This window comes from Lipotes vexillifer, unplaced genomic scaffold (genome assembly GCF_000442215.2).
Source record: "Lipotes vexillifer unplaced genomic scaffold, Lipotes_vexillifer_v1.1 scaffold1088, whole genome shotgun sequence".
Lineage (NCBI taxonomy): Eukaryota > Metazoa > Chordata > Mammalia > Artiodactyla > Lipotidae > Lipotes > Lipotes vexillifer.
Window position 1 is genome coordinate 1,272,584 of NW_006779738.1, and position 12,786 is coordinate 1,285,369.

General features: G+C 42.4%; 1 protein-coding gene across 2 annotated transcripts in view; it reads right to left on the reverse strand.

The window, feature by feature from the left end:
* Positions 1 to 12,786, reverse strand: part of EDARADD (EDAR associated via death domain) — a 54,953-nt gene that overhangs the window by 2,666 nt on the left and 39,501 nt on the right. For both annotated transcript variants that reach the window (XM_007452939.1, XM_007452940.1), the window contains exon 5: positions 9,587 to 9,632. In XM_007452939.1, coding sequence (XP_007453001.1) covers positions 9,587 to 9,632 — 46 coding nt within the window. The remainder of the gene's footprint in view (positions 1 to 9,586; positions 9,633 to 12,786) is intronic.

Genomic DNA, 12,786 nt, shown 5'->3' on the forward strand with positions numbered 1-12,786 from the left:
CCCTACACTGCAACCGTGGGCCAGAGTCCAGTTCTGATGGGGTAGAAAAGTCCAGAGAAACAGATCCCCACCTGCCTTTGAGGATCACCCAGACCTCCTGCTGCTGCTGACGCCCCCATGACACCAGCTCCCCTTGGATCTGGCTGCCTCTGGAACTGGGCCCAAGACTCTTTTGCCCCTTTGGACACTGTCTATTGCACTGCAGGCTGTGTTTTCCCTGAAGGTTCCTTCTGAAAGCCAAGCCCCATATCCCCAGGCATACCCTACCATGTCCTGGACACATCCCTTCTCTTGTCAGCCTGATATGCTAAGATCCCAGCCTGTCTCATTGCTGAGTCCTTGGGAGTTCCAAGGAAGCGCTCTAGCCCTGTTCTCAGCCCGAAGTTTTCCCCTTCCACATTCTCTCCCTTTGGTCACCTTCTCCACTCCCAACAACCTCTACAAAACTCTCCCACTAGAAGACCCTTTCTTTTTGCATCTGCAGAACCCAGTACAGCCCTTGGCATATAGTAAATGCTTAACTAACGTGCACTGAATGAGTGAGTGAATAAATGAATGGTCAGCCCTGCCCACTCACTTGGGCTCCAGAACTGACTACTGGAAAGCTCCTCTTGATGTTCAGAAGACATCTCCAACTCAAAGGACCCGAAACAGTACTAAAATTTCTCCCGCTATGCACCCAAAGCACCTCAAGTCCCCTATTTACACTTGCAGTTCCCCAGCATCCTTACAGACTTCTTCTCTCTATCCAACCAGTTACCAGGGTCCCAGCCTCCCCTGGAAGCTCTCCACACCTCTCTTACTATTCCCCGTGAATTCCTTGAATATAATCTGGGCTCCAGAGAAGGGGGACTACTCAGTTCCCTGAACAGACAACCTGCATTTTCCTTTTTTTCAAAGTTTAATTAAATGAAAAGAAAAAAAACTAATATAAGCTCAGTGTAGAACATTTAAAAATTATATACAATTGTGAATTTTGTATACACTTGAACATTTAGGGTTTTCCCATATTTTCATGACTATGAGGAACAATTCAATGCAGATCCTTACATATAAAAATTTGGGGCACATCTTTAACCATCTCACCAGTAGTGGGATTATTAGGCCAAAAGTTACGAGCATTTTTAGGCTATCAATGCATATACGCTAAATTGCTTTCCAGAAATAAATGCTGTACCAATTTATACTCCAAACAGAGTATAGCGATGGTGCTTATCTCACTTCACTTCTGTCAGCACCAAATATTACTTTAAAAAATCTTCGTCAGTTGCATAGGTGGAAATTAACAAAGATTTCCTCCATGCCTTCTCTGGTATTTTCTCTCTGATCAGTTATCGATCTCTCTTCTTTCTCTCTCGCTTTCACTGGACTTCCTCTAACTGGACTTCCCTTCAGCTACTGAGCTTCATCCATTCTATAAAATCCACCTCAGGGCTTCCCTGGGGGCACAGTGGTTAAGAATCCGCCTGCCAATGCGGGGGACACAGGTTCGAGCCCTGGTCCTGGAAGATCCCACATGCCACGGAGCAACTAAACCCGTGCACCACAACTACTGAGCCTGCTCTCAAGAGTCTGCGAGCCACAACTACTGAGCCCGTGAGCCACAACTACTGAAGCCCGCGCGCCTAGAGCCTGTGCTCCGCAACAAGAGAAGCCACCGTGATAAGAAGCCCGTGTTCCACAACAAAGAGTAGCCCCCGCTCACCACAACTAGAAAAAGCCCACACGCAGCAACGAAGACCCAATGCAGCCAAAAATAAATAAAACAAATCTATATTTAAAAAAAAACCCACCTCAGATACACCCCTTCATGAAATCCCCCAGCTCCTGCCTAGAATGCTGTCTCACCCAGAATCCCATCATTTTGTTTGCATCTCCTGACTCTGCCTTGCAGTGAGATATTCTGTATGATTTTTGTTGTTGGTTTTGTTCCTCATTTACCTTAAATGCCCTGAGAACAGATCCATATCCTTCTGCAGTATGTCCCACATCTTACAGTTCTAAAATGTTGAATTACATTTACATGTAATATAGCGAGAGTTATTCTTCAGCTTCATTAATAATGGTATACAAAGAAATAAGACTTTAGCTGCATGGTGGGACAGAAGTTTACTTATTTAAAAAAAAAAAAAGAACTGTCTAATGGTGAAGGTGGTTTTGCAGTGAAAGGGGGAAACTGTGCAATTTTCTTTGCCCTTATTGAAAGGTAGGGTCAAAATAATATTCTGTCAAGTGGAAAAGAAAGCAGCTTACCAAAGGGTATGTATAACTGTTTTTGTAAAAATAAAATAATACCGTCATTTATATCCACATAAAGAATACATTATGCACAAATTCATGGGCATAGAAAAAATCTGGAAGTACATATAACAACAATGTTAACAATGGATATTTCCTAACTTTCTATAGTTACTGTGTTTATTTGGCTACTTAAAAATATTTTTTAAATGTCATAGAAAAATAAAGTAGGATTTACACCTCTAAGTCCAGAATTAAATGTATTAGTGTCTGAAAGTCAGCTCTGTATTACCTCCATAAGACTCAGGGTTGGCAATGTTTTCTCCTTTAGTGTCAAAAAGAAGAATGAAAACATCATTAAGGGTTCTGTGAAGCTCCTCTAAGCCTTCTAGTGTGTAAGAAGCTTCTATTTCTTTGAACAACTACATAGACTACAAAATTATCAGTTTGTTTTAAAATATATGATGTGTCAAAAAGTCTATTGATGTTTTCCTTTTGTATTTTCAATGACACAAATGCTAAGCCATTTAGTGAACTGGAATCTACCGAAACTGCCAACAGTTGTGAATTTAAAGTTGCCTTTTAGAATCATAAAGTATAATTAGCTCTCTGAGGACTTAAACAGAGAAACGTGTTTCTTTTCCCATGAAATACATTTAGTCCTGCCCTGTATAAACACCTATCATGTAACAGTGCACATGAAAGGAAAGATTGGGTAATGCCTTGGGGAAGAAACAATTGTGGAGAGAGACAGACTCAGGACCAGAGAAGTTTTCATCAGAAATGGGGAAAAATGGGATTATTATTTGATGCTTCTCAATAGCAAGCACAGGGTGGCTGTACAGCAGAAACTCAAAAACTGTTTACTAAATGAATGAATGAGAACTGTGCTTTCTCCTCAGGAGACAAGGTAGGTTTCTTACTACTGTTTGATGAATTTTAGGACCTGAAAAGAGAATTACTAGTAAAGGGAACAGAATGTTGCTGATGTCTGCTGGCAGTTAACAGATATGGTGAAAAATAGAACAGAATTGGTCTTCAAATACAAAAGATGGATTGATTCTAGATTTGGGGGAAGGAAAGGAGAGTGTTACTGAGAAAAGAGAAGTTAATTATGTATAAAAATTCACTTAGATTCTCTAACAAGTAGGGTCCTCACTTGTCATATTTTGACGCTTGACTTGGGTATTTTCCACCGATGCAAAACAAGAATGTATTACACCATTAATTTATGAGGGCTTCTTATTGTAGAGGCCAAAACCCTGGAAGGACTTGCCCTCTGTAAGTTCAGTTTGAGTACTGGCTTAAACTAAGGAAGAATTCATCAGTGGAGAAAGGGCCAAATTTCTCAGCGATTTTCATCACCACAGTAACTGTCATTTATCAAATGCCTAACGTATAACCAGCCCTGTGCTGAGTCCTTTACACACATAATCCTGAAGCATCCGATTCTGCATGTGTATCAGATGGGGCCCATCAAACCCTGGTGCTCCAGCCTCCCAGAGCTTGACTGCTCATGGCATTTAACATCCATGGACTTTAGATTCCTCATCTATCAAATGGAGATGATGATAATTCCTATAGCTCATGAATTAAATGAGATAAACGATGTGAAAGCATTTTTGTCAAGTCTTATGTAAATGTTATTTAATGATGTTAAGTTTTACATTTATTTTTTTTCAAGTAGACTGGAAAAAAAAGAATCCCCGTGTCATCTGCCCTCTGTTGACACCTCCTAGCTCACCACCTTTTCTACTGCTCCTCACTGCCCACACTTGTCCCTAGAACACTAAGCTCAATGCCGCCTCAGGACCTTTGCACCAGCTAGTTCTGTCCCCTGGAGTCCTCCTTCCTCAGATCTCCACATGGCTGGCTTCTTTGCATTATTTAGACCTTGGTGCACCTTCTTAGCTAAAACAGCATCCTTTCCCTGCAGGCAAAACCCATTGTATTCATTTATTTTCCTCAAGACACCTACCACCATATGAAATTACTTATTTGGGTTTACTGTCTGTCACTCCCAACTAGTATATAAGCTCCAAGAGGAAAGGGATGTAGATGTCTGATGTCACCACTTCATTACAGGCACATAGTAGGCACTCAATAATGTCTGCTGAGTAAGTCAAATGAATGAAGAATGGGACACAGAGGAACAGTCAAATTAGAAAACTCTGGGCAGCCTATGAAGAGCTATCTAGAGATTTTCAGATGAACTGAAAGTTTTGCAGTGCTGAGTATATACAAGGCAGAAGAAAGATGACTGGTTGCTATGGAGACAGAGTACACTGAGTACCGAGGTTATCCACATGAGCTTTAGAGGCGTGCCGACCGACTGTCAATACAATCGACACTGTGCAGGTGTGCAGCTTGGAGAGGTTACTGAGCTTGCTAACGCCATAGCCTCCCTCTCTGAACAGGGAGAGCGATACCTATATCATAAGGTTGTTGAGAGGATTAAATGATATCATCCCTTAAAGCCTCATCCTAGTGCGTGATAAGTATGCAACAAAGAATTAGTGGCTGCGGGTAAGGAACCATAACCAACAGCCTTTTTTAAAGCAGTGGTTCTCAACCTTGGCCAAAAAATGGAACTCTCTGACCCCCCTTACCCTGCCCCTCCTGCAGAGATTTACAAAATCCTGATGTCTGGTGCCACCCACGAAATCCTTATTTATTTGGTCTAGGGTGCAGGCAGGACATGGGAATTTTTTTTAAGCTCTCCTGACAATTCTAATGTGCAGTCAGGGTTGAAAACCATTGCCTTAACGACATCTACAGAGTAAGTTCTTAGTCAGAAGGGCCTCTGCCAAGAGTAGATTTTGGAATGACAGCTATTTCTCTTTGAAAGATATGGTGTCTGCTTGGTGATTAGGAGTCTGTGGATAGATAATACTTCCCTACGCTCACAAGCAGAAGAATGGATTTTCCTACGGGGCTTTTTTTGCCCCTCTCCCCTTATTATTCACCCTCTCTCTCACACACACTTTACATCAAACCTTAAAGAAGAGTTCAGAAATCAAGCACGTTCATCGACAAGGTATGTCTATGTCATTTAAAGCAAAGTAAGAAACAGTTCATGTCCAATGATGCAGTGTCTAACTCTCAAGTTTGAGGCTGGCAGGTTACAAAATGCTGGTCAATTAACAGTTAATTGGAACAAGATGCAGAATTCACAAGGGTCATGACCGGTTGAGTCTAGAAAATGGCTTCAGTCAGGATGTCAGCAGTGGATCACAGATTGACTTAATGTACCTCCCTGCAGGGGACGTGCCGTTTTATCTTGTACGTCCTGGCTTTTCAAGAGCTATTACCACACGGGTGTTTTCCTCCAAAGCGCTCAGTGCCACTGCTGGCTCTCAGATCGTTTATAATAACGCTCCTCATGATAACTAGGTATTGAGTTAGCTCAAACAATTAAATAGTAAACATTTTATACTGGCAGCTTTGCAAACAGCAAAACATTGTGGTTCTAAAATAAAATAACTCTCTCCTAGGTGTCTATTAATTATGAGATTTAGAAAATACCAACAAGTGTCAAACTACAGTCAAATAATTCTGCAGTTATGTTTGTTAAGGGTGTCAATTCATGCTTTTTTTCTGTGTGTGGTTGGAAATAAATATATTTAAAATGCCAGTTTACGGCTTTGAGAAATCACGTGTGCCCACATACCACACGACTCATCAGAGGCAGTTATTTGATATAATCTGGACAATGATGAAGAATTATTTGTATCTACTAAGAAACTGACCCAAGGGCTTTTGGTGGTTGTTTGATCTCTTAACCAAAGGGAAAAACAATTTGGTTTCATTTTCCCTCTCTGTAATACCCTTTTAAGAAGACATCAAGTTGCTAACATCCCTGGGGAGGCTAACTGACAAACTGGATGGATCCGGGCTAGTAAACCACGCAGGGCATTCTGTCATCAAACAAAACTGGAGTGTAGAAGGCACGTTTTAAAAAAAAAACACACACACATAAGAAAGGACCCAGGTTAAAATTCAACATAGAATTTTACATAAATTCTGAAATTATGTGACACAAGCATATTTACTAAGTGTCACTTTATGGACCTAATTTGAAAAAAATGAAAATCCTATTGTACATTCACTTCTATGGGGAAATTAGGTTTAGATTAGGCAAGTGCTGAATTATACAAAGTCGTCAGAAAAGTCAGTCTTGAAAAACAGGTAACTGTGGAGAATAGATGGGGAGGCAGGTCATGGTCCAGGTGATAAATACCGCCACCAGAAGGGAGAACAAGAAGAGGTTTTTAACTTTACTATTTGGGAGTTTTGCGTTTTTTGTTTGTTTGTTTTTATAACTGAGGCTTATTCCTTTAATGCCCAAATGTTTTCATTTTGAAAAATTGCCTGAAAACATTGTAAAACTTTAATGTCTCCTGGGGGCTTGCTTCTGTATTCAACGGTTCCACCCAGGGGGCTTTGCTTTTCTAGTAGTAGCTGATTCTGAATTGTACTCTTATTCTTTCCTTGATTACAAACTGTCATTTCTCACCCTGGTCAATTCCCTCCTTCTATCCTAGAGCCCTCCGTTCTCCCCATATTCCTTATTTTAGCCACATATAAACTGGATTGCAGGTAACTAAGGTTCTCAAATTGCAAGAATTAAATAAAAGCCAGGCTCTGAGTTAAGGCCTGACCAAGGGCCGGATGCAGGGAAACCAGCAAGCTTCTGGGAAAGGTGTTTCAGCGGCTCAGAGGCTGACTCTGTGGGAGTCGGGGTGGACCTTGGCTTTGTTCCAGATGGAGACTCTGAGCTGGAAGCCTGACCTTCACCCCCATGTGTGGCACTCAGGTATTCAACACGTGTGCTACACAGGCGATGCGTCTGACCAACAGAGAGGCAGCCTGGTCTGGTGGGGACAGGAGTGTTGGGTCTGGCCTGAGACTTGACTCCCACTTAGGACCTGTGTGATGGGCACCAGCCACGGAACCCAGGGCTACTTCTGTTGCCTCCACCTGGTGAAGAAAATAACTGGACCCACAGAGTTGTCATGAACGCTTCTTTTTCTGAGTCTATCTCTAAAAGTGCTTGAAGGGGGTCTGGTACACGGCAAATGCTAAATTAGTGTAAGTAAAACAATAAGATAAATCTTACTTAGGTGGCTACTCTCATTCAAAGAGGAAATATAGGGATCTGCTTTTGCCCTTTCTTCCAAGAGCAAAGCCAATAAGTCAATGTCTCTCATTTGCTTGTTTATGGGAAAAAAACCCCAAACCCAACCAAACACCTGTACACTCCTCTGGGCAAAGCATCATGCTGGGTGGTACAGCTGTTGGCTTCAGCAGTACAATTTCTGCTCTCAGTAATACTTGCTATCACTGTGAAAAGTTTATTCTCTTTGAAAATCTTCCATGTCATTTTTTTTTCTTTTTTTTTTTTTTTTTTTTTTTTTTTTTGGTGGTATGCGGGCCTCTCACTGTCATGGCCTCTCCCGTTGTGGAGCACAGGCCCTGGACGCGCAGGCCCAGCGGCCATGGCTCACAGGCCCAGCCGCTCTGCGGCACGTGGGATCCTCCTGGACAAGGGCACGAACCTGTGTCCCCTGCATCGGCAGGCGGACTCCCAACCACTGCGCCACCAGGGAAGCCCCTTCCATGTCATTTTGACACAGGTAAAAATTTTTAGAGACAACCCGAAATTTGATTACTCTATTAATGACCTTAACTCTTAAGAGTCTTTGAATGGTTTATAGATATTCCTAAGCAACTTACTTGATTCATTCTCGTTTTAGCTGATGTTTCACATTAGAGTGCAGGGTGTTAGTCTTTAAAAAGTTTAAATGTTGATTTTTTTTTTAATTAGAAAAGAAATATGTGCTTGTCACAGAAAATCTAAAAACTCAGGTGAGCATATGGAAAAAAAATTTCATGTTCTCATCACCCAGGCCCATCACAGTTAGCCTTTTAGAGATTTCCTTGGTTATTTTACCACGTATTGTATGTATTTGCCTACACTGGATCATTTGTTATATATACATTTGTATATACAGATTAAAGTTCTGGGGGTAGATTTTCCTGATACCCACTCATGTTAGAAAATTTTAAAATATAGGATAGTGAAAAGATTATTAAAATTGACTCTGCCTGTATGCAAAGATGCTTTCCCCTCCTCTAACTCATTCAGCTAGGTGCTTCTAATTTGAACCTGTGTCTGCTGCAGTATTTGTGAAAGAGGGAAAATTAGCCCGTGGCCTTAGCCTCTAGTGGGGGCGGATTCTGGTCCAAAGAAGGTGAGTTCCACTGGGTGCCTGGATGGGACCCCAGACATTGGGGTAAGCGCCACTGGAAGTTCTCCTGGCCCAATTTCTCCTGGATTTCTCTAATCACAGAAGGACAGTAGCTGAACTGGAACCAGAATCCCAAATTCTGTCTTCCAGAACTATACCTTTGTCATTTGGCCTCCTTAGAGAGCCTGGCGCACAGGGGGTCTTTAAGAAATAAAAATCTGTTGCATGACAAAAAGCCACCTGGAATCTCACCACCCAGAGATAAAACTGCTGCTAATTTTCAGCATTGTTACCTGGGCACAGCCTGGGATTGATGACAGATAATCCTAAGGCTTTTATGAGTCACCAACCTTTCCATAAAAAAGAAACAAACCAACCCCTGATGAATCGGGACATTCAATATGTGTTTTGAAAGGTATTTTAACATGTTGGTGAGGTTTTTTTCCCCTAATTATTATTTTGGTAGCTTATTTTAATGCTCACTCCATATTTTCCCCATGATTAATTAATGAGGAATCTAAACATTGCCAAAGTTTCTGTCTTACAATAAAGAATAAAAAAGGCAGCGGGGGATGAGGCAGGGAAGACAAACTTTAAATGTTTCTTGGTTAAACACACTAGAAGCAGAAAACAGTGGGCACCAGCACATGGTCTAACGTCAGGAGGGGCCCCTTTGGCTCCCTAAGTGCCAGAGGAGGGAAGCGGGCAGCAGGCAGCTGAGCAGCCCTTCCCACGCTGACTCGGTGTGCCTACATCCCATTGTTCACTTCCACCTGGCAAAGTTCTCGCCAACACTGTGGCTCCCGGAACTCAGAGGGAGAGAGGGTCAGTTCGACCCTCACTTCCTAAACCCGTCCACTTGAGAAGCCTGCTGTACCCCGCCCAAGCGAAGGAGGGTTAACACTGAGAAAATACTCTCTGAAGGCTTTTGTGAAATTCTGTAAGATTTCTTTGCACTCACTGTGGTGTGTGGTTGGAAAGTTTCTCTAGTGTGTAATACAGATTTTGAAAGTTAATGATAAACATCTCAAATGATCTTGAATTTAGCCACACTAGCTATCACTGAAGCCCAGATACCTTTAGAGTCAATCATTTACCTGAAAGGGGATCTCCAGTACTGTCTGGAAAGCCATTTTCTTCTCCCTTAAAAAACAAAAAGCAATCTTCATTAAAACCATACCCATACATGATTGGAGATGGTATCAATTTTCCAATTTAGTTAAATTTCCACCAAAAACTGTGGGTGGGGGAAGGAGGATGGATCTTAAAAATGGTATTTTAATGGGTAGTAAGGCAGACAGAGAAAGACAAATATCACATGGTATCACTTATACGTGGAATCTAAAAAAGTGGTACAAATGAAGTTATTTACAAAACAGAAATAGAGTCACAGATGTAGAAAACAAACATGTTTACTGGGGGGAAAGCAGTGGGAGGGTTAAATTAGGAGATTAGGATTGACATATACACACTACTATATGTAAAACAGATAACTAATAAGGACCTACTGTATAGTACAGGGAACTCTACTCAATACTCTGTAATTACCTGTATGGGAAAAGAATCTTAAAAAGAGTGGATATATGTATAACAGATTCACCTTGCTGTACACTTGAAACTAATACAACATTGTAAATCAACCATACTCCAATAAAAACATTTTAAAAATGAGTAGTGAATGATGTGTCTCTCCCTAGAATATAAGCTTCTGGAGGGCAGGGGCCCTTGCCTATTTGCTCTCCATGCTGGATCCTCAGTGGCCAGAACAATGTCCAGCACACAGGAGACACTCAACACATTTATTAAATGAATTACTGTCCTTATTTTTTTTAAAAGTATAAGTGCACATAACAACATGCTACTCTTTTGGGTTTTTTAAATTTCACATTATGGACTATTTCCCTTATTTTATTTCCTATTTACTTTTTGTTGGGCTTGTTGTTTGTCAGTCCAGGTTATAATTCTTTCCTGTATCTATTACACTTTTTAAGTACATATTACAAAGCAGCAAAGAAAAACTGTTAAAAAGCAGCGACCAATTCCCTTGAGAGGTAATTGTGTTTCTGCCTGCCTGAGGTTCCATTTTTACAAACAAGGCCATGTTACAGGATATACTACCTGGAGGGATTTACCTGATCTTCTTGTAGGGGGTGTGTGTGTGTGTGTGTGTGTGTGTGTGTGTGAAGTCAGCAGAGGAGACTGACCCTAGTATATGTCTATGTTAACTCCATCTTTACAAAACTAAAATCTCTCAGCAGCTAACAGTACTCCCTCCATCCCTAGTATTTCAGAGGAAGCACTAAGAGTTGGGTCAAAGCCCTGGGTGTAAGTCCAGCTGCACTCGTAACCTCAGGCACATCACTCACCAGCACTGGCTTCTGATCCCCTATTTGTATACTGAGGTGGCTGATAGATTTGCTTATCGCTAAGATGCTCCACATTCCCAGGTCTCTGAAAGTTTCACCCTTAATGATGCGTTAACTCCCTGGTGTATCAAACATTTTAAACAGTCTCTTCCTCTTAATCTCCTAAGAAGCCCTTCTCCTTGCTCCAAGCTCATAAATGCCCACGTCTCAGCAGTGCATAGACACTGGTCTAATTACAATCCTATTTTTTTTCACACAAGAAGTATTCCTATGTCTTACCAGCTAGATTTTGTCCCCTAACTCATCTCAATACTGTTTTTGAGTCCTGTTCCTTCCCACTATCCTCACTAGTACAAAAAGCAAACTGCTCACCATATGTATATACAGTTTGTAAGAGTTTGAGCAGTTTCTAAAAGAACAAAAATTCCTCTCTGCAATTTTTTACTTCTGCAAGGCGAAACCCAGAAGCTCCGAGATGTTAAGGCCACTATTCATTATTCACCCGGTCGTGTGGAGACCTGCCTTTTAGCATCTGCGCAGCTCCAGCAGGACGAGGCAGGCTTGCCCTCCCATCAACACAGTCACGGTTCTGCTCACTGAATTGGAAACTTGCACGGAAGAAGCAAAAACAGGACCTTCAGTGTCGAGACACACAAATGTTAACACTTGACAGATTTTTGTGGTACTAACGAGGTCCTGCTAAAACATGAACTGTCCTTTAAGTAAAGACCATATTACACGGCATATCTGACTTGATTTCTCATCATCTGGAGAAAATGTTACCAAAATCAGTGTCTGGCCAGACTCATCACCCTGATGTAGATGAGGGACATGACTCAGAATTACTTGTGAAGGTTGATGGGGACAGAGTTTAGAACTGTGATCTCTATTCTCGCTCTAATTATTATGTTATGCTACTTTTTAGGTTAGTTTTGTAAGAGTGAAATCAGAAGAGACTGATTTTTGTGGTCTTACTGAAACCTCATTCGTCACCTCTTTTCTGAGTAGCTAATAGGTACAAGCACCTACAAAGATAAAAGGACCCGAACCCTTGACCTCAAGGCCTGCCCTCAGATACGCTGGGGAAATAGAGTCGCACACGAGTAACTAAAATACAAGGCAGAAGATGTTGCATTTCAATAGGGAGGAATAGATCAAGTCAGAGGGCAGAGGTTGCTTCCAACAAAAACACCCAGAGGAGCTTTCTTCGAATCAGAGGCATCTGAGACGAGCCTTGATGAGGGTCTGGAGAGTGGGGACGGGGAGGAAAGGGCATTTAGCCGGAGGTCCACGTAAGCCCAAAAAGAAATGGAAACAGACGGGGCTCCTGTAGGGTGTTTTGTCTGAAGCAAAGGCAGTGAGGGGATGACGGAGGGAGATGAGGTGGGAAAAATGAGCTGAGGCCTGAAATCCAGTCTCAGGCGATGGAAGTCACTGACGGGCTCTCACCAGAATCAGGGCATCCTCGCAGCTGCAGAGGATCAGAGCGGGAACACGCGCCCAGGCGATTTGATGGAGGCGGGGGAAGCATGACTGACTCAAAGGCAAGAATTATGAGGCCCCCAAACCACTCCTTTGGGAGAGGAAGGGATAAAGCTAGAGCCACGGCGGGGATACAGCCAGGACGTGGGCAAGGGAGCGGAGGTGAGACGAAGAGCGAGTTTGGAAGATGAGATGGATGAGACAAGATCTCGGCAGGAACTGAGGATGTCTCTGGTCCTTGGGAGAGGCCAGGGCAGGGGACAGAGACATGGATGCTGACATGGTCACGGGAGGAGAGAGAGGTCGTGGAGGGCATGCAGTGAGGTCACAACCTCGAGGAGCACCCAACGGCCTACATTCCGGTGGTGAGGGAGGGAACGAGAAAGGAAAGCAGAGGAGGGAGGTCAGAGAGGAGAGAAAAGGTCAGGGCTCCAAGGGCCATGTGAAGA